Source organism: Eurytemora carolleeae, unplaced genomic scaffold, assembly GCF_000591075.1.
Source record: "Eurytemora carolleeae unplaced genomic scaffold, Eaff_2.0 scaffold154, whole genome shotgun sequence".
Classification (NCBI taxonomy): Eukaryota; Metazoa; Arthropoda; class Copepoda; order Calanoida; family Temoridae; genus Eurytemora; species Eurytemora carolleeae.
This window is the reverse complement of record NW_019396344.1, coordinates 124,124-151,031: the sequence shown is the minus strand read 5'-3', so window position 1 is coordinate 151,031 and position 26,908 is coordinate 124,124. Positions and strand designations below refer to the sequence as shown.

General features: G+C 31.7%; 2 protein-coding genes across 2 annotated transcripts in view; both read left to right on the top strand.

Moving 5' to 3' along the window:
- The window catches only part of LOC111701358 (leucine-rich repeat-containing protein 45), a 48,467-nt gene extending 26,930 nt beyond the window's left edge, over positions 1-21,537 (top strand). Inside the window, exons 10-15 of the mRNA XM_023472613.1 lie at positions 7,807-7,865; positions 12,421-12,577; positions 19,970-20,016; positions 20,458-20,530; positions 20,924-21,053; positions 21,530-21,537. Coding sequence (XP_023328381.1) covers positions 7,807-7,865; positions 12,421-12,577; positions 19,970-20,016; positions 20,458-20,530; positions 20,924-21,053; positions 21,530-21,537 — 474 coding nt within the window. The remainder of the gene's footprint in view (positions 1-7,806; positions 7,866-12,420; positions 12,578-19,969; positions 20,017-20,457; positions 20,531-20,923; positions 21,054-21,529) is intronic.
- On the top strand, positions 21,532-23,034 carry LOC111701385 (uncharacterized). The gene is made up of 2 exons (XM_023472656.1): positions 21,532-21,828; positions 21,887-23,034. Exons 1-2 carry the CDS (start codon positions 21,551-21,553, stop codon positions 22,446-22,448), a joined length of 840 nt encoding a protein of 279 aa, XP_023328424.1. The 5' UTR covers positions 21,532-21,550; the 3' UTR covers positions 22,449-23,034.
- The last annotated feature ends 3,874 nt before the right edge of the window (positions 23,035-26,908 follow it).

Here is a 26,908-nt window from a genome sequence, read left to right as displayed (position 1 = left end):
CTGTACCCAGTATATAGGTATTGTGGAGTACTCTATACCCAGTATATAGGTATCGTTGAGTACTCTGCACCCAGTATATAGGTATCGTGGAGTACCCTGTACTCAGTATATAGGTATCCTGGGGTACTCTGTACCTAGTATATAGGTATCGTGGAGTACTCTGTACCCAGTATATTGGTATCGTGGAGTACCCTGTACCCAGTATATAGGTATCTTGGAGTACTCTGTACCTAGTATATAGGTATCGTGGAGTACCCTGTATCTAGTATATAGGTATCGTGGAGTACTCTGTACACAGTATATTGGTATCGTGGAGTACCCTGTACCCAGTATATTGGTATCGTGGAGTACCCTGTACCCAGTATATAGGTATCGTGGAGTACCCTGTACCCAGTAAATAGGTATCGTGAAGTACCATGTACCCAGTATATGTATCGTGGAGTACCCTGTACCCAGTATATTGGTATCGTGGAGTACCCTGTACCCAGTACATAGGTATCGTGGAATACTCTGTACCTAGTATACATTTATCGTGGAGTACTCTTTACCCATTTTATAGGTATCGTGGAGTACTATGTACCCAGTATATAGGTATCGTGGAGTACCCTGTACCCAGTATATAGGTATCGTGGAGTACCCTGTACCCAGTATAAAGGTATCGTGGATTACTCTGTACCCAGTATATAGGTATCGTGGAGTACTCTGTACCCAGTATATAGGTATCGTGGAGTACCCTGTACCCAGTATATAGGTATCGTGGAGTACTCTATACCCAGTATATAGGTATCGTGGAGTACTCTGTACACAGTATATAGGTATCGTGGAGTACTCTGTACACAGTATGTAGGTATCGCGGAGTACTCTGTACCCAGTATATAGGTAAAGGAAGGAAAACTGACCACTGAGTCTATACTGAAAGAGAATTTTACATATGATTTGCATTTAATGTCTTTAGATTGAAAGTGAAATCTAAGATTTTGATTTTATTTAGGGGAAAAGGGTTTTTGGGTAAGAGAAACGAAGAGGGGGAGGGGGTTATGAAAAAGTTTTTTTATTGGAGGGGGAGGGAGCTCCAGAAATTCTTGAATCAAACACTTGACACATTGAGAAATCTTTGCCTTGAAGTGAGAGGAGGCACTTTAACTGAAATTCAAATTGAATGTTAAGAATTTAACAAGGGTACAATCGTCAATATAACAATTGGTTTGCTTTTGCTTTTATAGCTTTATAGCATTATTTAGATCTGATGTATTGATAATTAAAAAAAAACTAGACAAAGTAAAATTTAATGTTTTATATTTGAAAGATAGTTTTAACTGTACCTAAATGTATCCGTGCAACAGTTTTGTGCAGTTTTATCTTCAAACATGAAAATCTGCAAAAAATCAGAAGTGCCAGATATCAGATTAGAGACCTACAAACACATACCTAATATATCCAAGTAGCTTGGGATGTATATCTGTGGCTATAACAATTACACACAAAAAGTTTTTTCTCTCAGAAAGAAAGCACAAAAAGTACATGTTCTAGGACTTTGAACTGAGTCGTCTTTCAAGAAGTGTTGAGGAGAAAAGTTGTGATATTCTCAAATTATCTGCAGCTCTAGAAATAATTCAGGTCAACTTATTTCAAATTAAACTCCTATCACGATTGGGGGTTTTTTTCTCAATAACTCAAAAACCTCTTTCACTACAGAGCTCAAACTTCATAGTTTAGGACAGATTTAGCAACAACTTTTGTTTTGATTGCATATGGTAGGGTAGAGGACGGTAGACAAAGATAGACAAAGATAGACAAAAATGGGCCAAAAGGTCATGTGATAGGGTTAAAAACAATTTTTTGTATACAAACTGTTCTCAAGAAGAAACTGTAAGCGTAATTTTAAGAGTGAAAAAGTAATCATTTTTTCCCGACAAATTTTGTACAGTGTATATTTGAGAAATGTAGGCCCAATCTTTTCAGCTGTTTCGGAATCTCCATGATAGCTTTAAAACTTTGAATGATCAAGGATAGCAGACTAATTCCTTAACCCTATAAAGGCTGGGAGGTCTTAATCTATATATAGACAAAGGTATAGGGTTGAAATGCATGTTCAGAGCCCAATTTTTAACTTTAATGGTCTGCTAGGGAGGGATAAAAAATGCCAAAAAAGGGGTAGGAAAAAATATTTTTGTTTTATTTTATAGACTAATATAAAAATGTGACACATGTTTTTATTCACTACATCCATTTTGCAAGGGCTTTTAATAATATAGTTTTAGACTGTAATATAGTCACAAAAAGGTTATGGGCTATTTTAGGTTTTTTTTAACATGGACCGGACTTTTTTTCACCCTGTACCCTGCACTATAAATTAAAAAAATTTTACACAAAATCCTAAAAATAAAAAAATTTCACATTATTAGTGTCAAAAATGTGAATTCTACGGTAAAACAACGCCCCCCCCCCCCCNCTTGTAGCAGGGTTGCTGACAGTTGTTTACAAGCCAACCTATTTGCTTGTAGCAGGGTTGCTGACAGTTGTTTACAAGCCAACCTATTTGCTTGTAGCAGGGTTGCTGACAGTTGTTTACAAGCCAACCTATTTGCTTGTAGCAGGGTTGCTGACAGTTGTTTACAAGCCAACCTATTTGCTTGTAGCAGGGTTGCTGACAGTTGTTTACAAGCCAACCTATTTGCTTGTAGCAGGGTTGCTGACAGTTGTTTACAAGCCAACCTATTTGCTTGTAGCAGGGTTGCTGACAGTTGTTTACAAGCCAACCTATTTGCTTGTAGCAGGGTTGCTGACAGTTGTTTACAAGCCAACCTATTTGCTTGTAGCAGGGTTGCTGACAGTTGTTTACAAGCCAACCTATTTGCTTGTAGCAGGGTTGCTGACAGTTGTTTACAAGCCAACCTATTTGCTTGTAGCAGGGTTGCTGACAGTTGTTTACAAGCCAACCTATTTGCTTGTAGCAGGGTTGCTGACAGTTGTTTACAAGCCAACCTATTTGCTTGTAGCAGGGTTGCTGACAGTTGTTTACAAGCCAACCTATTTTCTTGTAGCAGGGTTGCTGACAGTTGTTTACAAGCCAACCTATTTGCTTATAGCAGGGTTGCTGACAGTTGTTTACAAGCCAACCTATTTGCTTTGACTATGATAGACTTAAAACGGTTTATAAATAAATGACAGGAGGAGATAATGGCCTAACCTACTGTATGATAATCTGATATACAGTACGCTGCACGTTTTCGGTGTAGTTCATTGCCTTACATTGGTGAAGGATTAGCATACGCTTGTGCTCTTTGCAATATAACCTCGTTGGTTCTACAGGGGCGGATTAAAGGGGGGGGGCGGGGGACATTCGACCCCCCTGACAGATTCATGGAGGGGCGTAGCCCCCCTGAATTTGGAATTTTTTGTTCCTATTTTCAGAATAGCTTCTCAATAGCATGCTAAAGGGAAAGAAACCCAAGTGCAAAACAGGAAAACTATCTGTCTTAATAAACCATAATGTGTGAAAAGTTAAAAATCTAGTTTTTTAGTCTTTAGTAATTAATTTTGACCCTTTTTGAGTCTTTTAAGTCAAAATAATTTTCGATTGCGCCGCGATTTTTTGGTCCTAATTATGACATTTTTTGTTCCTAAAATATCTTGCCCCCCCCCCTCACTTAAATCTTGTATCCCCCCCTGTGGTTCTATAAAGCCGAGTTAGACGGCGATATACAGGATACATCCCATTCCAATGAGATTCAATGTTCCGAACATACAGGGTTACCCTCAAAGGATGAGACTGTAAAGACGACCTAAACATTTATAAATATGATGATTTTTATTTGATCGAGTTTCAGGGAATAATGAATATAAATCTCGTACAGTCGTCTCTGAAGTCTCATCCTTTATGGGTAACCCTGTACGTAGCTCTAGTTAGTTTTGTGTGAGCACCCTTTGGCTTTTCTTTACGGTTTAAAAAGCTGGAGATTAAAACTTCCAAAGAATTTTATTCTGGCAAAGTTGCAGAACTGAAGAGTTTTCTGCAAATATGCAAATAAATCTGAAATATCTGTAACAAAATGTCAATATTTATATTTTAATAAATTATATAAATTCAAATGTTATCCTAGATTGTGCTTACATAACAACAGTGAACATTCCGAAGAATCCTTTTCTAATATTTAAACCTTTTGTATTTTCAGGAAACTTTATTGATCAATAATATTTAAACAATTTTTCTACCTTTAACACATATTTGTAACATAAGATATTAAAGAAAATTCAATTTATAAGTTACATAAATAGAATATTCATGAGCTGTTCCACATCGTTGTATCTTCAAACGGAATTAATTTAAGTTTAGAAAAGTAAGGGGTCAATATATTCCTGGCCTGGGTTGGCTGGGAATACAGATTTTCAATAAATTTTAATAATTTGAAAATGTTTATTCTAAATCTTAAACTTTTAACCAAGCAAAGTTTTATCTTCAAAACTGAAAATATGTTTGAATATAATTTAACTTTTCAGCGTACAATCCCTAAACTTAAAAAAAAGTCATTAATAGATTAGAATATTCCGAATTCCGATACTTTTTGTATGGCAACCCTTCAATCCTTTGAAAAGTAAATATACTAGGCTTTTAGGGAGCTTCGCGCCCATCTTCTATTTAAATTGTGAACATGTTCTTTTTGTTTACATTTTAAAACAAAGAAGAAGAAAAAATTGAGGATTTAAAAAAAATCGCGGATTTTCAAGAATTTAAATATTTACAAAGTTAAAAACCTTTAAAACACATTTTTTTATTTTTATCATTCGTAAACCTTCCATGTGGTTACGTGATGTCCCACAAAAAATTTGGGCCCGATCGGTTCAGCCGTTTTGGCGTTTATTGGATACAAACAAACAGACAGACAAACAAACAGACAGATAAGCCAAATTTGTATATAGATAATTAGTCCTTTATCTAATTTATATTGAATTTATTTTTTCTCTAGGTTTTATATATTTCTTTATACCCTAATTTTATTGGAAAACCCAACTGATGGTGATCTAAAAGTATATATGCGTATTGCGTAAATCGATTGTTTTAGTAAAAATCAAAGACAACGTTAATTCAGTAAACCTTTAAAATTCTTCGTGTCGTCTTTTCAATAACAATTACAGAAAATCTACAGAAAATGTTTGTGAACAATGAGACATTACAGAAATAAATAACTGAATAAGATTACTTATTTTAGATGATAAGAATTAATTTTTATTTTCTTAACCTGTTCCTAAACATCTAATTGATTAACTGTAAAATTGCTGTTCCATTTTTTTGCGGTCGTCATTGAATAATCTAGATAAACGATTCTCAAAATCATCTTTTTAAAACGGACAATCTATGAGAATTTAAAAGATTGCATTAGCGCTCTCTTACTGAAGACAGACGCATGGAAAAAACGTCTCATAGGTCTCAAATGAATCATAAAATTTCTCTAAAATACTTAAAACTCAGCTAAACTTTCATATCTAGCCACTAGCCAGGCACTCCATTTTAATAGACTCTATTTGAAATGGCAGATTGAATCTGATTTTTGAAACAGTCCTGCACTGAAAACTCAGTTTTTTTGAGGTTCTATAGACCGACTTTTAGGCAGCAAAGAAAGTTGTATAGCATTCTTTATAGCAGGGTTGCTGACAGTTGTTTACAAGCCAACCTATTCTTGTAGCAGGGTTGCTGACAGTTGTTTACAAGCNAATCTCGTACAGTCGTCTCTGAAGTCTCATCCTTTATGGGTAACCCTGTACGTAGCTCTAGTTAGTTTTGTGTGAGCACCCTTTGGCTTTTCTTTACGGTTTAAAAAGCTGGAGATTAAAACTTCCAAAGAATTTTATTCTGGCAAAGTTGCAGAACTGAAGAGTTTTCTGCAAATATGCAAATAAATCTGAAATATCTGTAACAAAATGTCAATATTTATATTTCAATAAATTATATAAATTCAAATGTTATCCTAGATATAACATTTTTTTATGAAAAAGAATTTCATTATCAAAGAAAAGGAATGCTTTTTTTTGTAACTTCAAAAATATATTTAAATTAATGTTTTTAATAGAAATACAAAATGCAATTTGAATAATCAAAACTATTTTAATTTAGATTTCTTTAAATTGCCACAATTCACAACAATGGCATTTAACGTTATTTAATATATGTTTAAAACTAAATTAAACTTGATATCATAAAAAATGTTAAACTCAATTTTTGTTTTTAGTGAATTAAACAAATATTTATATGTTATTAACTTATCGTTATAAACAAAAATTTGAAGTGTGCTTGAACTCCAAAATGAACGAGTACAACAACTAAAAGAAAGAAATTGAGTTTTTGCTGCAAACTCTAATTTTCTAAATTCAATATTTTTGCAACCTGATGATTTAAACATTTGATATTTCAAACTTAAATCTTTTTATCTAATCCATAGTTTGAAATATCAAAGATCTACAACAATAGGTTACAAAGATATAGGGTTTAAAAAACTAAGTTTGTGACAAAGACTCAATTCCTTTTCCTTTACCAAATGGAAAAATCTATTTTCATCTTCTCACATTAGAGATTCTAATGAAATTAAGTTTCATTCCCTTGAGCTGAAAATGGTTCCCGTAATTTGCACAGGATAACCCAGTCAGAGATGAGCACGTTCGTATTTTTTTCATTTCGTTTGTTCATCATTCGTGATAGTGAACGGCCCATTTTATTCTTTTTTTTCAATTGTTCAAAAAAATTGATTTCGTTGGTTCTTAAAATTAGACGTAAAGTAAAGTAAAAAAAGATTGTTTATTTTTGAATTTTTTCGTTCGAATTTAAAAAACGATGTTTCTTTCAGTTTTCTGAACGATCCAAGTCGTTCGTTTTTTTTCTTCTGAACGACACGAAAAATTTCGCTCGTTCAGAAAAACTATCCCCATCTCTAAGCACATTAGAATAAGATTTCGATGCAAAGACATAAGAAAAAGACAAGTTTATGATAATTCCTCCAGGCATTCAAAATAATGGTAACAAATTTCAAACTCAACTTTTCCTATTTCTTATAGAATGGTCTTCAATATGGGATCAATATCTTACACACCCCCCCTTTTAGTTTTTTGCTATACCACTTCTTTATTAAAAGCTTTCAACTTTTTGGGGTTTTACAAAAGTTCGCTTTCTTTTTCTAAATGATTTGAGATACAGTCAATTTTTCTGTTTCTATTATAGGGGTAAAAAAGATAAAAATATAAATTTAGAAATAATTTTGTAAATTTTTAAAATATATATTTTTTTTAATGCAGAGGGTCCAGAATACGTTAATAAATAAGCTACGGATATAAAATCTTCATATTTGCGTGTACAGAAATTTAATATGTGTAATATTTGAACATAAAAATATAACATATTTTACGTTTTTTCTAGCAAACGTTTTATAAATTTTAGAACCATGGCTGGCATAATTGAATAACTGTAATAATAACATTTTTTCAAAATTAACAGAGCTTAAAACACTAGACTGACCAATAGGCATTGCACATACTTTGACCAATTTCCGCGGAGAAGGGGGGGGGGGCGGGGCTTAGCCCCCAAACACAAAGATTTTGGACCTGTGCATTTACGAGGAAAAGAATTCCCCGTCGAATTTTTGTAAACACTATATGTACTGCCAATTTACAATTATTAAAGTGGCAGACCTGATGTGTGAAGCAACAAAAATGTGTTTTAAATATGATATTAATACGTTTTTTATGCTTCAGAAAAATAATTCGAATTTGTTTTGATTTTATTTTTTGAAAATTGATACAAAATATTTTTGTTTTTAGGCTGAACTGAAGGAAGAGAGAGAAAAGGTTCGAAAGCTTGAGTTACAAGAGAATGCAAGGTAAACAAATATATATTTAAAGGGACTGTGTATTAAAATGTTAATCCAGAAAGGGACCGTCAACGTAATTTTTTATTGACCCACAATTCGTGGTGTAGAAATATTTATTAAAATGTTGTTGATTGACCCACAATGTATAAAGCGGAGTCTGTCCGATTTTTATCGATACCATTACACCTTTCCCTGATCAGCAATCAGAAGTTTATGTCGGTTTCTTATACGTGAAAATATAGTAATTTTCTTTAATAACTTTGCGGAAGAATTAAGTCACTTATCAAATTAACAATTATCAATTTTTAGAGGTAAAAAAAAACTAAATTATTTTTACCTCGCTTGAATAACGTCAACTGTTACTTACTTAAATCAAGATGAGAGTAACAAAACAAAGAAATAAAAACATAGATTACGGGCAAATTATGTCTCAGAATTAAGACAAATTTTCAGGTAAGTCATCAAATGTGTGAAGAGTCCCTTTCAACTCTAAATAGTTTCTTTTATCTGTCCCATTTTATTAGCATAGAGGGAAGTGTTTCTACACATTTACATATTTATGTTTACACTTTATTTTCTTTAACTTTGTAAAATTGTACACACACAAAAGTAGAAAACTTTAACACAAAAAGAAAAAAAGTAAAAACCATCATAAATAAAAAATCGGAATTTCCATTTTTTTCAATCTTGTGCACTTTACCGTTATCGTTATTTGAAGTGCCTGACTCACTTTTAAACTGCTGCTATAGAAAATTGCTGGGAATTTGAGAACCTTAGTTTGATCGATTAATCTGAATATCCTAAATAAAAGCTATAAAGTAGAAATTCATGACAGAAATTAATTTGTTTGCAAACTATAAAGTAGAAATTCATGACAGAAATTAATTTGTTTGCAAGCTATTAAGTAGAAATTTATGACAGAGATTAATTTGTTTGCAAGCTATAAAGTAGAATTATTCATGACAGAAATTAATTTGTTTGCAAACTATAAAGTAGAAATTCATTACAGAGATTAATTTGTTTGCAAACTATAAAATAGAAATTCATGACAGAAATTAATTTGTTTGCAAACTATAAAGTAGAAATTCATGACAGAGATTAATTTTTTGCAAGCTGTAAAGTGGAAATTCATGACAGAGATTAATTTGTTTGCAAGCTATAAAGTAGAAATTCATGACAGAAATTAATTTGTTTGCAAGCTATAAAGTAGAAATTCATGACAGAAATTAATTTGTTTGCAAACTATAAAGTAGAAATTCATGACAGAAATTAATTTGTTTGCAAACTATAAAGTAGAAATTCATGACAGAAATTAATTTGTTTGCAAACTATAAAATAGAAATTCATGACAGAGATTAATTTGTTTGCAAGCTAAAAAGCAGAAATTCATTACAGAGATTAATTTGTTTGTAAGCTATAAAGTAGAAATTCATGATGTTGAATTTTACAGAAATCCAAGTTAAACTGAAATGAAGAGTATAAATGAAGAGTATAAATGAAGAGTATAAATGAAGAGTATAAATGAAGAGTATAAATGAAGAGTATAAATGAAGAGTATAAATGAAGAGTATAAATGAAGAGTATAAATGAAGAGTATAAATGAAGAGTATAAATGAAGAGTATAAATGAAGAGTATAAATGAAGAGTATAAATGAAGAGTATAAATGAAGAGTATAAATGAAGAGTATAAATGAAGAGTATAAATGAAGAGTATAAATGAAGAGTATAAATGAAGAGTATAAATGAAGAGTATAAATGAAGAGTATAAATGAAGAGTATAAATGAAGAGTATAAATGAAGAGTATAAATGAAGAGTATAAATGAAGAGTATAAATGAAGAGTATAAATGAAGAGTATAAATGAAGAGTATAAATGAAGAGTATAAATGAAGAGTATAAATGAAGAGTATAAATGAAGAGTATAAATGAAGAGTATAAATGAAGAGTATAAATGAAGAGTATAAATGAAGAGTATAAATGAAGAGTATAAATGAAGAGTATAAATGAAGAGTATAAATGAAGAGTATAAATGAAGAGTATAAATGAAGAGTATAAATGAAGAGAATAAATGAAGAGTATAAATGAAGAGTATAAATGAAATGAAGAGTATAAATGAAAACGAGATGATTTTTGAATTGTTTTTACAAACTGCAGATTCAACGTGCCCTGCATTTAAATGTCTGATATTTGTATATAGTACGCATACTTAACCCTATGAAGGCTGGGGGGTCTGAATCTTTGTATAGCCTGGGGGGGCGTTTGGCGCCCCCCCCCCCTAGAAAAAGGCCTTAGAGAATAGGTATAGGGCTGAAATGCATGTTCATAGCCCAATGTTTCAAGACTAGCTCATAGAAAAAAGTTAGATCGATTAGTTTGGGTGCTAGGAAGGGTTGAAAATGTCAAAAAAGAAAAAAAAAACATTTTTTTGTTTTAAATAAATCCCAAAGTGTGACACATGCTTCTACATCCATTTTTCAGAGGCTTATTAAAAATATAGTTTTTAGATCTACAGCTTTAGTCACAAAAAAGTTATGGGTTATTTTAGATTTTTTTTCACAGACCAGATATTTCCGCCCTATACCCTACCCTATAATTAAAAAAATTTAACAAAAAATCCTTTAAATTACTATTCATTAAAAGTAAAAAAAAAATCAAGGTCATAGTGTCAAAAATGAGTGTGCTAGTACAAAAAAAACTACAAGGGGGGCGCAAAATGTTAGACACAAGAAAGATTGATAGAAAAAGATAAAAAGTTTTTAGCAGGAAATACAAAACTTTAAAAATGTACTTTAAAAAATATCTTTCCTTTGAAAAAAATGATTTCCACATTAGCATTATAAAGATATTTTCTGTGTACAACTCAAAATCTACTTTGTTATATGATCTTAAATACCTGAGTTCTTCGTGATATCATATTCTGATTAATTAAACTTTAACTTTTCGTGAATAAACTTTTGTTTGTTAAATGTCGTGACTTGAGTTGAAAATGGTTTGATTTATAAAGTTCGAAGAAGAATCGATTATATCTGATTAAATTAAACATTAAACAGGGGACTGTACACGTCATTTTAGGTCACCATTTATCCATAGAGTTACATGTCTGATTCACCCCGGACTAACCAGAGTGAGAAGCATTCGGTTTATTTTATTTGAAATCAAACGTGTTTTGGTCTATAATTCAACCATCTATAAACTTACAGATTTGTTCATTAAAAAGGTATATGCCGACAAAAAAGTATTGAAGAAAAAAGGCTAAACCATTATATATAATGGGTGAAATTGTGATCGAAAGTCACAGCTTTATGGAATATTGACAGAACCGTTAAATCCACGTGCGTTTAAACTTTGGTTAAATCCGTTTTTATATTTAAAAATTAATTATCCACTTTACACTGTTTAAAATAAGTAAATCTACGATTGCCTTGATCAAATATAGGCAAAGGCGTACACAGGAATTTACAGGGCGGGGGCTTACATTTTCTTTACTTTCAAGGGGGGGGGGGCTTGAGACCCATCGGAAACCATAGATTTTACTGAATCATAGTGGGCTAGCTCCCATACCCTTCCCCCCTCTCCCGCTGTACACCTCTGAACACAAATGATATTAGGTATACCATATTAATACTAGCGCAGCACACTTTAACCGAATGAAAGTGATCAGAACATCTAGACGATGAGTTAAAAACTTGTTTAAATTCTATCAGAGCTTTCGATAGGTTTAAATGATAGGCTTTTTCTAACAGCTAACTTAATGTTTTAACAAGGTGTATCAGTTTTCAAGAAAATGTTAAAAATGAAAACTCAATATTCCTTAATTTTGAATTCAAATCATATGCAATTCAATTATTTTGATTACTTCACTTTACTATCAATGTCCAAACCCGGACCCGTAAACTATCAATGCCAAACCAATGGGCGCAATCTTGTCAGATATCGATGTCAACATGGACATTAGCTTGTACTATCAATGCCAAACCAATGGGCACAATCTCGTCAGCTATCGATGTCAACAAGGACGCAATAGTAAACTATCATTGCCAAACCAATGGGCATGATCTCGTCAGCTGTCAACATGGACACTAGGTATGTTCAGGTTAACAAATATGGGTATTTATTACATATATATATATATGTATATGAATATCCAAGTTTACAGTGAATTGTATTTAGGAATGAGCTTGTTTATAATCTGAGATCTGAGTTAGTGGATCAAGAGAATAATGTATCCAGGATACTTAGGGACAAACATTTTCATACAACACATTGAAGAACATAAATTTGGCTTTGAATTCTGCTATTAACAGTTTTGAATAGAAAAAATGACTTTAAAATGCAACAAAAATGGCTTTTGTACTGTAAAACTTGATTAGATATTATTTAGACAATATTACCTAGGACAATATGATCTACTGTAGAAGTAAACATACAAATTTTCCATAATAGCTTAAAAATCAATTTATTAAGTACACCGCAAACTTGTTTATGTTCTCTTGGCTAAATAAAACAGTAAATTAAGTGTCCGTCGTCTTCCTGATTCTCTAAGTATTATGAACATTTTTGCTCAGAGACAGAGAATCCTTGCTCCGGGATGAGTGGAGGGATCAGGTATCCAGGATGAGAGATGAGTGGAGGGAGGATGAGGAGAGGATCAGAGAAGACTGGATTAGAGAAGAAAATAAGATAAAACGAATATGTGAAGAAAGGGGATTACAGATAGCTCAGGTAAAAATAGCTTAGACAGATAATTTGAAATAATGATCGAATCTTAGACTATAGATATAAATATAATAGACCGCTATATAGTTAGCACTATCAGTATCGATAGTCTGAGAATCAAATCTATGAATTAAAAGATTGTAAATTTACTTTTGATTCACTCTTCAGCTTTAAAATGTATGTTAGATTCATAATTGTATACTTCATTCTAGAATTAATTATTAATACTTTACTTTTGGACTTCTAAACAAGAAATGATAAATAAAATGAAATAAATAAAATAAACTTTATTTAGATGTAAATTTTAAAAGCACTAACCAGAATATTTTGTAACTAAGTTAGTGGAAAACTAATGAAGAATAAGTTTTGTAGGAATTATCTCCTTGAATGCAACTTTCTTTTTATCAATGATTTTTTTCTTCAAGTGGTAGAAGAAGAAACTTTGATTGGATTGTCGATAAAGGATTTTTCTAACATTATTACATTTCTTGGAATTGAAATTTTTTTTTACCTTTTATGAAAAATGTCATTATTTGAATTCAAATAAGAAAGGGAATCTGAATTTTGCAGTGGTGGAACAGAAAATATCTTTTTCTTCAAAATATTACCACTTGGGAATTTTTCCTTGGCTAAAATCCCGCCCCCCCCCCTCCCCCCTCCTTTATAAAAGTAGAGATTAATATTTCCAGGTTAGGAGCAAACTGTCCATCACTAAACCAAACCAAACCGCAAAATGTAATCTCATTAAATGCGCAATCTTCTTTTCAATTCTTATCCTCGGAAAGAGATTTCCAAAGAAGAGACAGAAAATAAACAAATTAGTTAAATTATTTGATTTCATTTTATTTAGTTTAGAATACAGGGCTTCGCCCCCATCTTTCTTGCTTTTTAATGTTACTTTAATTTAAAAAAAAAATCCTTTAAACATTACAGAAAATAACCATGTAGGATTTCGTGGATAATTTTACATGGTGAATTTCTAAAAACTTTAAAAATCGAAAACGTTTTTTTTGCTGCCGCCAATAAACCTTTCCTTGGGTAATATGAAATCTTTATAAAAACTGGGCCTGATCGGTTCAACTGTTTTGACGTTTATTTGGATACAAACAAGCAAATAAGCAGATTAGCCAAATATATAGATATAATCTTGATGTAAGGTACTTTCCCAAAGGCGTTTTCCCAAGTGGCAACTTCTAAAATCTGTCCTAGCAGCAGCACTTGACCAATAAACTGTTTTAGCCACAGCGCTCGGCCCCCAATCCCATCATAGCCTCAAGTTGCTATTTGGAAAATTGTTACTTGGGGTGTGCCATTGTTAAAATGCCTTTGGGAGTATACATCATAATCTTTAATATACAGTTCTCAGGACTCAGTTATACTTTACAAACGAATTTATGGTTGTTTTGGTTTTCTAAAATAGTTATCAACATAAAAACACTCATAAAATTGAAAGTCGTTCCTCCACTCTCAAATTTATTGACCAATCCCTTTAAAATTTCAGCTGCGGAGTCAGCTGAGTGCAGAGATGGAGAAGAGAGTGAAATGCACTGAGATGGTGGTGAAGGAGAGGGAGCAGATGGAGGATAGGAGGGACCAGATGGATAAAGAGAAGAAGAAGATGGAAGAGGAGAAGAAGGAGATGGATGAGGAGAAGAAGGAGATGGAAGAAGAAAGAGAAGAGATTCAGAAGGAGAGAGAGGAAATGATAAACAAGTTGACTTTTATGGAGGAAGATCAAGAAAAGTACAGGTCAACAAATATTTGTTATTCCAAAAAAATATCTTTTCAGAGGAATTTATTTGAAAATGATGGCAGAGATGCAAATATTTTGACATTTTTATATTTATTGTTCTCCATTTTCTTCTTGTTCGTACATCTTCCATCAAATTTCAGCTAATTTTCAAAAAAAAAAAACCTCTACCAACGGATCACTTAAACTGACTTTCACAATCCCTTTTATCTACAGAGATTGATATAAGAAAAAACTATTTTCTTGTATCCTGTATTAAAGGAAAGAAAAGATTTACATGATTATTCACTTTATTCACGGGAAACTTCGAATTAACTTCTTGACAATAGAAACCTTTAGGGATAGATCTAGGAAAATACAGGGTGTCCCATTATAGATCAAGGAAAATACAGGGTGTACCATTATTGATCTAGGAAGATACAGAGTGTCCCATTATAGATCTAGGAAAATGCAGGGTGTCCCATTATAGATCTAGGAAAATACAGGGTGTCCCATTATAGATCTAGGAAAATACAGGGTGTCCCATTATAGATCTAGGAAAATACAGGGTGAACAGATGTCAATGCCCGATTCACAACGGTACCGTTGACAACTTTGTTTGATCAAGTATAACTTAGATATCAATGTTTATAAGTTTATGGGAGGGGAAGGAGGTTGGCAGGAAATAAACTTCTAGTTGTTAATTAAGTTTAGAACGTTTTATAAGAGTTAACAACACTTAGCACAAACATAAAGCTTGAAAGTTTTAACCATTTAAAAGTTTATTTAAAAACTAAATTTAAAAGCTTTTTAAATCAATTATTTATCGAACATTATTATGCTATACTTGCAGATCTCAGTATCTGTTCACCTGAAAATTGATTTTTTTAAATCTTTAGATTTGATTTTTAAACCAATTTATATTTTATTTAGGATTCAATGTGAGACAGAGCTAGAAGGATTACTGAAAGAGGTGAAACTAAAATTTAAAAAAGAAAAATGACACGAACTTAGAATTTAAAATCGTACGTACTTCTTTAAAGTGTTTTCATAAAATCTTGACATAGCCTCCCAGGTTCCTCCTAAATATGAATATGAATTTTGGAGGGGGGGGGGGGGTGAAGTTGAATTCTAAAGACTATGCTAAAATATTTTAAGTAAACTGTAAGATAAATTGTGTTGATGCTAGATTTAATTAAAAAGATAAAATAGAAGAAAGCATAAATCATTCATGTCCAACAGTAGGTGTGCTTGGATAACAGAGATAAATTATAAAAAGACAATTATATAAAACAGAGATAAATTATAAAAAGACAATTATATAAAACAGAGATAAATTAAAAAAAGACAATTATATAAAACATAGATAAATTATAAAAAGACAATTATATAAAACAGAGATAAATTATAAAAAGACAATTATGTAAAACAGAGATAAATCATAAAAGACAATTATATAAAACAGACAAATCTCGCAAATCTGTTTAGCATGTGAATAAAAGAGAGATTTTTTTGTCTCAAAATTCTGACCTTTGACCCTCGATAATTAACACACCTTTTGTCTATTCGGTCTATATTAGAATTTTTTACACAGACCGGACATTTTATCGCCCTGTACCCTACCCTACCCTATGCATAAAAATTTACAAAAATCCTTTAATCCCCCAGCCTGTTTAGGGTTAATAAACAGCAAAAACTGATTATTTTTAAATCGGTAAATAACGGAAATAGCCATTTTTGATAACAAATTTGTATGCATTTTCATGCTTTTTTACGTGTTTTGATGTTTTTAATTTTGTCTAAATGTTTACATGAAATAGATAGCTGGCACAATTAACGACTTCAAAAATATCTGCCGTTAACCCCGTTAAAAATATTAAGATAGTTTACAAAAAATTAGTTTAAACTTAATTTCAAGTTTTAAATTACATTAACCAACGCGACGGTTTGAAAAAAGTCAGAACGTGTCCAGCCCTACTTCAAAGACAGCTTTATACTTTGTTCAGTCATTTTTATCCTTAAGTCTCTTAGCTTTAGACAGTTGGTTAAATTTTGTTTACAATTTCCTGAAATATAAAATCAAAAAACGATTGTGATCTTCATACAAAGAAACGTTCTGATCGTACTCTATGTGTAGTACTTAGAAACGTTCTGATCGTACTCTATGTATACTTAGAAACGTTCTGATCGTACTCTATGTAAAGTACTTAGAAACGTTCTTATCGTACTATATGTGGATTACTTAGAAACATTCTTATCGTACTCTATGTGTAGTACTTAGACATGTTCTGATCGTACTCTATGTAAAGTACTTAGACACGTTCTGATCGTAGTATATGTAAAGTACTTAGAAACGTTCTGATCGTACTATATGTAAAGTACTTAGACACGTTCTGATCGTACTATATGTGTAGTACTTAGAAACGTTCTGATCATACTCTATGTAAAGTACTTAGAAACGTTCTTATCGTACTATATGTAAAGTACTTAGAAACGTTCTTATCGTACTATATATGGATTACTAAGAAACGTTCTGATCGTACTCTATGTGTAGTACTTAGAAACGTTCTGATCGTACTATATGTAAAGTACTTAGAAACGTTCTGATCGCACTATATGTAAAGTACTAAGAAACGTTCTGATTGTACTCTATTTGTAGTACTTAGAAACGTTCTGATCGTATATATGTAAAGTACTTAGACACGTTCTGATCGTACTCTATGTAAAGTACTTAGAAACGTTCTGATCGTACTATATGTAAAGTACTTAGACACGTTCTGATCGTACTATATGTAAAGTACTTAGACACGTTCTGATCGTACTCTATGTAAAGTACTTAGAAACGTTCTGATCGTACTATATGTGGAGTACTAAGAAACGTTCTGATCGTACTATATGTAAATTACTTAGACACGTTCTGATCGTACTATATGTAAAGTACTTAGAAACGTTCTGATCGTACTCTATGTAAAGTACTTAGAAACGTTCTTATCGTACTTTATATCGTATTTTGCATAATTTAATAGGATCGTAAGATGGTAAGAGTAAATTCAAATATTATTTCCCCAATCTTGATCAAACCTTAAACTTTTTTCAACCAACAAATTTTCCTTCTCTTTTTTCTGGTAAATTCCGCAAGTTTTGTTTAAGTTAGGGTTACCAACAACGAATGAGAATATAAAGACGACCCAAAACTTTAAAAATGATTTGAAGCTTAATTTTTGGTTTTTCATTCTATTTGATATTTTTATTGTTTACTAAATGATAAAGCACAGAAATAAGCCAGTTTTGGCATACAAGGAGCTCTAAATGTAAGAAAACTGACTGAATAAATTCCGTACAATCTTCTACGAAGTCTCATCTTTTATGGGTAATCCTGTATGTGATATGTTGTAGTCGATTTTAATGTACTCCTTTTTACGATCAATGCTTGTATAATTGAGTGTTTGTTAAATTATCAAAGTTTATATTTCATTAAAATACATTTTTAATTCATTTTGGAATGAAAAGAGTGACTAATAAATTGATATATCGTGTTCAGACTTCGTCGATTTTAAAATATTTGGTTTAGATTTTGACAATTTTGATTTGACATTTAAGATTGGCAGGACTGGATCTATATTGCATGATTTCGCTTCTCAGTGAAAACAGGGATTAAATTATATTTATAAACTCGGAAAATATGGAATAAAACTGGAGATAAAGGGATTGGTCATCTATTTGAAAATATCCTTGATGTCCTAGTTATTGGATTGAGGTCCCGGCTCTTCATGGCTCATAGCCAAAACCCAAAATCAGAACTTATTATTTCCAGATACTCTCAACTACTTTCCTAGGATGATCATCCTAAGTTTTACATGTCTCATAGTCATACTTCATATGGAATAAATAAACTGAGAAAACCCAAAATTCTAAACATAAAAATGAAAAAAACTAATGAATAAAATGAGCCAGTGCTATGCCATGAAGCAACCAGAAACTCAATTTTTATCAAATGTTCCATTGTTTCCAGATAGGTAAAAAAAGCATCATGACTGGTTAAAACACATCCATTTTTACAAATTGCATTAGTTTGTCTGTTTCAATAGTCCAAGAAAGTGCCTCTGTTAACCCTATTTGGCCTAGGGGGGGGGGGTCATTTAACGCCCTTCTATCGTTCTTTTGCGATAACTCAAAAAGCATACGAACTACGAAGCTCAAATTTTCTGGCTTATCTTTCTATCACATACCCTCACTTAAAGCTAAAAGCTGGGCTTTAATACCTACTGCCTGAGTCCTCAGGTAACTGCCTAAATGCTTTGTATGACCTATAACAGACTAATTCTATATCTAGACCTACTTCCAGTCATTGGATTTCAATATTTTATAGCTCTTTATAAAGCCTATAACAAAAGCAAGCAGATTGCAAAATTTTGCAACGAAATTTTGCACAGATTTTTGCACAGATGCCTGCAAAGGGGATTTTCACATTTTCAGTTTTTTTATTACACATTAAGGTTTCAGATTTTTTTTTTTATGTTTTTGCACATTTGAATTCGCTCGGTCAAGGGTTTTCAAGATATATAATTTATTGCAATTTTTTAAGAAAAAATTTGCACATTTTTTGCTTAATAACTAGGTTTCGCAGTAAATATTTAGATTTTTGAAAATTTGCCATTTTTTTTCTAGATTATTGAAGTAGTGCCCAAAGGCTTTCCAAAAACATATCAAATGTTATAGATTTCTTTAACAATAAGAAAAAGGGGGGGATCAATTTGACCCCCACCCCCCACCCGGGCAGCTAGTCAGTATTCCAGACATCAGGCTAAAGAGGGTGAAAAGGGGCACTGGACCCTATCGGAAAACGCAAAAAAAAAAATTTTATTAAAGTCTTTACTATTGTAAATTACAAGCGAAAGGGCCCTGTATTGCCCGTGGAAAAAATTAGAAAAAATATTGTTGAAAAAAATATTGAAAAATTAAAAAAATTTCGACCAGCCATTTTCATATATTTAGAACCGTGCTTACATCATTGAGTCATTTTTTTATATTCAGAATGTGTGCTTGAATATTTTTCCTGATTTTCTGTTTTGTATATAAGCATACACACGATTATTGTTGGACCAACTAAAGTTGATCTAAATATACATAACATTCGTCAGGGGCGAATATTTTTCCATTTGGCTCTTCTTATCAGATGCTTCGTGCTAACTGACTCCTACTAGGAAGCTCCGGGAATAGATGGCCGACCATCTGATGTAAATATAGTGTGTGTGCAACCATGCTTTGTAATTTCACTCAATCTTACCTTTTTAAAACTGAATTCTTTATAAGTCTATAATTCTTTATTCTCAAATTTAGAATAGTTAAATGCACTATGTTATTATTTATTTTTGAAATATTTTTTATTAGATTCCTTGTTTTCTTGATAATTTTTTTAATGTAAAATATAAACAAAAAATTGCGCGGATTTTATACTATTTTTTTTCGTGCATTCTCAAAATTTTGCAAAAATCGAAAACTTTTGGACAACAATTTTTTGTAATTTTGAGCCCAATCTGTTCAGCTGTTTTGACGTTTATTGGATTCACCGGACAGACAGACAGACAAACACACAAGCAAAGCATTTATGTTATAGACTATCATTAATATTATTAATATTAATGCATTTCAACCTTTATCTCGATTAGGTTAGAGAGAAAGAAGCCATGGTCAGTACTTTAAGAGCAACTGCCAGGTAATATAAAGAGGCTGTTCATTTATTTCTGAACCTGGGGAAAATGTTAGAAATTATCTAAGTCAGAATTATGAGTAAAGAAATCTCATGACAATGTTGTTTCTTGAATCACAGAAGTTTGCCGATTTTGTACCCTACTAAATATTTGAAAACCCCCCAGCATGACAATTTTAAACACATGAGCTACAATTTCATTTATTTCATGTTTGAAAGGTTGATCGAGTATGTACGATTTCAAAAGCATTTCAATATTTTTTCTCTTATTCGAAAAAACATAACATCAAAGTTGTTTACCCATGTCGTCTTCAACTTTCTTCTTCTTCAAAAATTACATCATTAGAATTTTATAATAGTATGTATATATAAAAAATAACCTTTGAATCCAATCTTTCGAAGCTTTGCACTATGAATCGCTCAATTATTATTATTAAATCGATTTAGGGACCTAGAAGAAAATTGTATAGACTGGAGAACAAGATACGATGAATTAGAACAGAAATATGAATATATCCAGGTATATGTTTACTAAAGGAACAGAAATATAAGTATATCCAGGTATATGTTTACTAAAGGAACAGAAATATGATATAGTTTAGCACTGGAGGAACAGAAATATTAGTTTATCCAGGTTTAGTTTAGCACTGGAGGAACAGAAATATGTATTTTACTGAGTTATTTTACTTCAAGGTTTTGCCATTTTATTATTTCTAATTCGGATTCACAGTAAGTTTATTATGATTTAATTTGAATAGCCACCAAAAAAATTGGCATTTAGAGTATTCATATTTACCCAATTTTCTCACTCAAAGCAAACACCTACTGGAAATTAAATTGTGTGGCCCCCCTGGGGGGGCCGTACGCCCCTGTGTATAAGAATACCCCTATTTCATGATTAAAAATTGTCTAGGTGAACTGGGAAAAGAACTGTCAGGAATCCACCGGAACTAGCTCTGCAGAAACTACTCCTATTCAAGACGAAAAGAAAAAATTACAAAAAGAAAAAGAAAGTTTACGAAAGGAAAAAGACATGCTTCTCGGTGAAAAGAAAATTATAACAAAGGAAAAAAGAGCTTTACAAAAAGAGCGGGAAAATTTTAAAAAAGAAATAAAACTAGTTCAGGAGGAAAATAAGAAGAAGATGAAAAATGACCAGGAACCGAATTTAATGAATTTTAACTCACTTCCGCCGGTTCAAATTTGAATCACCTATTCAAATCCCCACTAAATCTTTAACTGAATAAAGGCTACAGGGGTCTGAATCTATGCATAGCCTTGGAATATACGTACAGAGTTGAAGTGCATAATGTTCATAACCCAAATTTTCGAGGCGAGCTCATTGAAAAAATAGACCGTTAATATTTGTGATTAGTAATAATAATAATAATGATAATGATAATAATAATAATAATAATAATAATAATAATAATAATAATAATAATAAAAATAAAAATAATAATGATAATAATAATAATAGAAATATTAATAATGATAATTATGACAAAATCTGCTCCAGTTGGATGAGACGAGAGCTGAGATGCTGAATATCCAGGAGGTGCTGGATACCCAGGAGAATCAGCTCAGGGAGCAGACGGCCAAGTACTCCCTCCTCCTAGTGAAGTTGAGGGAGGAGGAGGAGGAGGGGAGGAGGTTAAAGGAGAAGGTGAGGAAAAAGGATGAGTTGATAAGAAGAAAGGAGCAGGATTGGAAGAGGATGGAGGATAGTTTAAGAGTTCAAGTTGATGAGATGAACTTGACCTTGAAGGAACTTCAGAGCCTGGTTCAGGAGAAAGAGAACATAATCAAAGATATAAAGTAAGAAATATTTTTAAATTTGTTTTTTTTTCAAAATTCTCATAATATTTATTTATAGAATTGAGGAGAGCACACGAGCAAAATCTTTATATCAAGCGTTGAGCAGCTACGTGACCGAAACCAGCTCCTGTATTCAACCCATCCTTGACTCCAGTCAGTCGAGGGAGCCGGAGAGGCAAGAGATTCCGTCCCAACATAAACACGTTAAAATCCCCCAGACAGCCTATTCCATGCATGCAGTGCCCAACGGAAAAGAAACTAACGGAAAAGCAACCAACGGAAAAGCAACCAACGGAAAAGCAACCAACAGAAAAGAAACCAACGAAAAGGAAATTACAGGAAAAGAAACTACTGGAAAAGAAACCAATGGAAACGATCCGAACATAATCGATGAAATTAACATCAACGGTCATCCTAGCCCAGGCTTAACAGATGAGAAGTCCAGCAGTGATACTACTACTCTGAGTGAAGAAACTACTGAGAATGAACCTGGAACAGAAAGTGCTGCTGGAACCAGTCTGATCAAACATCCTTCTGAAGATGCTACCAGAGCTGTCAGTACTGATCTAGATCTGGAGAATGGAAATCTTAATCTTGATAGTGACGGAGTTCACATCTAGCACTTTTTTATGGATTTTTATGAAATATTCTGTTTTATCGAAGGTTACAAAAGATTGACCCCTAATCTAATCAAATCAGTTAATCTATGAAAAGAAAAAGAAAACCTAATTAAAAATTCTCAGAACGCTTTTGAGTAAAATCAAATCAATAAACTAAAATTAACGAAGTGAATTAAATGATTATATAAAGATTAGATTTTCCTGATAAATTCCACTTAAGAAGACGATACTAAACGATTCACAAGATTAAAACCAAGAAATCTTTTTTAAAGGATATCCAATCTTCTTTTTGAAAATCAAAGACCTTTGGCAATCGTATTTTGAAGAGAGATGGTTTGATATCCGATAAAATTGGCTCATTTTAGTCTATTTTCGATAAAACGTTTATTTCTATAGACATCATTAATGACATTAAAGGTTTTGATATTTTTAATTGTTTCTGAGAAACGCTCAAATCAGCGATAACCTCATTAAATTAGTTTGTTTTTAATAATGTTTTTGGCCCCTTAAACTTTTATGATGGGGGGAAAATTGCGAAAATTGAATTTTTTATCGCAAAATCCAGTTTTATAGTAAAAATGTTTGCAAAAAAAAATTTATCCAAAAAATGACAAATTATACATTTTTGAAAAGCCCTTGACCATGCCATTTCAAATATGCAAAAATGTTTGCAAAATTTTAAATAACCTGATTTTTAATCAAGAAAAACTAAAAATGTGCAAATTTCCTTTGACAGGTTGTTTGCAAAAAATTTGCAATTTTTTTTTCGCAAAACTTGTGCAATCCGTTTCCTTATGTCATAGGTTTTCCAAAAAGCTAAATTTTATCAAAATCTGATAAGTGAAAGTGGGTCAAAACAAAGATTTAGTTTGTTACAGGCAAAAGCAGTCATTCAGGCAGTGTGCCTGAGGACTCAGGCAGTTAGTATTAAAGCCTGGTTTTAGGCCTAAAGGGAGGGCTTTGGGTATGTAAGAAAAGTCAGAAAATTTCAACAGCCTCAGACTAATACTTTTTGAGTTATGTAAAAAAAACTACAGGGGGGGGGGCAAATTGACCCCCCCCCCAGCGGGAATAGGGTTAAAGTTAGAGGTTTAATTTTTTTTAATGAGCTTGCCTTTAAAAGTTGGAGTATGGACATATATCACACTCCTCTGTCTCAACTCTAATGACAAAATCAAGGGGAGGTGGGGAACACAAAAATATCCCAATCGAGATAGGGTTAAGAATATGTCTAAGAAATAATGAATTTCAGAAGGAGGAATGTAATCTTATAGTCGGTAGACAATTATATTAATAAAGTGAAGACAGATTTTTTCTTTAAGTTTTGATTGTTAACAAGCTTGTTTCGAATTGCAAGTTTACATGTAATTAAAGAGAAGGTTTTTTTTAATTGACAGCTTCTCTTGACTTATTTGTTTATGTGTAATATGCTCTTCAAGACCTTGATATTAATCAAAGTTCGTCTTCATTGTATTGATATAATTGCCTACCACTGTATTATTTTTAATGATGATGTTATCATAATGTTCAAAAGAGTTTTTCAGTTTAAACAAGAAATGCACAATTCGCTTTTACAGAGAAACATACCGCAAAAGAAAAGAAAATTTTTAAGAAACAAAAATATTGATATATAACTCATACTTGATCAGACAAAAGCTTTCAAGGGTACCGTTGTAAATCGGGTATTGCAATCTTTCAACGGAGGGTTACTTGAAATTACACTTATAGTCCCTTTGAAATAAACATTTCATCTAAGCTGTTACTCTTGAAGACTATATTTGTATAGATTAAAAAATAGTTAGATATATACAGTATACATCTACACGTCCGAAATGTATAATTTTAGTTGTACCTTTTTTTTGTTAATCTAAATTGAAAAAGAAACTATAAAAAATTGAAACTCTTTTTTAAATCCTAAATGTGACCCCCCCCCCCAGGACCCGTGGTCTTTTTTTAATAGATCAAAAAGTATTGCTTAAATTTTCTAACTATTTCTTCAGCACTAAAAAAGTGTCCACCCACTTGATTCAAGCCACATAAAACCGAGCTTTTATACCAACTGCCCGAATCTAAGGCATACTGCATAAATGCCTACTTTTCAAAAATAACCTAAATATGTTATGCATTTCCTGTTGTTTTAATATGAAAATGTTCGTTTACTGGAGAGCTATTAAAACTGTTAAGGATAAATGTTATTTCATCAGAGGCCGAATTTAAAGATTTGAAACTGCTTCGTTGAACGGCCGATGGTGATAACCGGTTCAAATTGAGCACCGGGTCAAATCTAGAAAAACTTATTAAATTTTCCAGCTGAACCAATAATATTTGAATCCAGTTCAAATTCTTTAAATTCGACCCCAGGATCTCAAATCTGAGATAGTTTTTTTGTGAATATTAAATGTGTCTTTGTATCTTTCTTATATCACTAATTAAGATTAGATTTCCTTTTAATTGTACTTGACACATTGACTGAAATGTACCGCATTTATGATTTGCATTCATGTGTATGTAGACAATACAGTGAATATTTATTGTAAATACACTGTACATTTGTTGTACATACATTGTACATTTAAATTGTACATACACTTTACATTTATTGCACATACACTGTACATTTATTGTACATAAACTGATTTATTGTACATACACTGTACATTTGTTGTAAATACACCGTACAGTATTGTGCATACTGCATACGCCATACACTGTTTATTCAGTTTACCATTGACATAAACTGTTTCATTTAACATTTATTGTACATACACACACTGTACATTCAGTTTACAGTTTACATACACTTTACACAGTGTACACAATTCGTAGATTTAAGGTCCAGACCACTATAAATTCAATCAATACTTATAAATTTATCTTGAAGTTATCTTTATAAATAATAAATTCTTTATCGCATTTTTAATTTATTGAAATAAGGGCAAAACGAGATTATTTGTCCTAAAAAGTTTAAATCATAATTTCATAAAACAGATTTTAAATCTGTAATAAGGTAATGTGACAAAAATTGTATGTCTTTTGAAATTGGAATTTTCTTCCATATACTTTTTGATTAGAATTTAATTAAAATCTTAAACGTCGATACATTGTTTTCAACCGAGGATTTTTTTATTATTTCGTGGGTTTTCTTAAAATCGGAAAGAAATGAAAATTAAATTATTATGAACTAGCCTGGGAACCCAGCGTTGCCCAATGCCCAGTTTACTCATAGGATTACTCCCGCCCTTTACCCGCACTTGGTGCAGGTACATTTTCCCGATAAAAGTCGTCTCACTCAACTTCGATTCTCAAATTAAAGCTATAGCACATTCCCGTAGCTCTCCCGATTTCCCCAATACAAATTTGAGGCAAATCGGTCCCAGGGTTCCTGAGTTATGATCAGGAAAACAAACAAAGAGACACCCAAACAGAGATTACAACTTTATATTTATAGATGATTTATTAATTTAGTTTTTCAGACATTGCGACGTTTGTCGATTACGCCAAATATTTATCAATTAAAGTATTTATTTTTTATATTTGTTTAAACCATGAATTAATAATAGAATTTTATTAACCTTTAGATTTGCGACGTTTCTTCTTAACCAAACTTTGTAATTTTCATATTTATATAAAAAATGATTATACAATATATTAATATCATAAAAAACGTAAAATGTTTATATTTGTCTATTTATCATTTTGTTTAAAAAATTAATATTTAAGAAGTTATTTTTTTTATTTGTTTGTAACCCTAAACTTATTTATTTATTTATTGTTCTTTAATCTTTTGATATTGTGACGTTTCTTTTTTTTAAATTTACAATTAAAAAATATCTATTTTTATCATTTTGTTTAAGAGATGAGTTTACAAATTAAATATATTTTAAGCCTGGTTCTCTGGATTTTACTGACCACTAGAGTTCTCAGACAACGCAGCTAGAGACAAGCTTTTTAAAGTTTCATATCCTCATAGCAAGGGCTATTATAAAACACCTCTAAAAGTAATGTTTGTCTTTTCAAGATACTCTCTCAATGTCACAGCTGAAGGTCAAATAGTTTAAATTTTTTAAAGCGTAACATCGACCTTTAGGAACTTTTCGATTGAGATAGCAAGATTTTAAAGGAAAGGGAGGTCAGTTTCAATATATATTTCTTACATCAGAATATGAATAAACTTCGTTTCATGTTCAAAATAGAACAAAATATATTAAGAGCTATTTCTCCAACTTTTATAAACAATTCCTCGAAACCATTAAAACTTAAACTATTTTTATTATATTTTAAAATTTCTCTCATATTCCATCCACTAGTTTTTTCCTTTCTTTAAAATGTTCAGTGTAATTGTATCAATTCAAATGAAGTAAACATTTTTCATATTGTTTAAATCATGTAGAGAAAAGATATGATATAACTCTGTCTGAATGCCCTCACATAATTCATGTTCTCAAATTTCAATGATTTAG

Bases quoted from the DNA above. Each gene is read 5' to 3' on its own strand.
- LOC111701385 (XM_023472656.1), top strand. From the start codon at position 21,551: ATGCTGAATATCCAGGAGGTGCTGGATACCCAGGAGAATCAGCTCAGG. The intron at 21,829-21,886 runs GTAAGAAATATT...ATTTATTTATAG, and splicing joins AACATAATCAAAGATATAAA to AATTGAGGAGAGCACACGAG.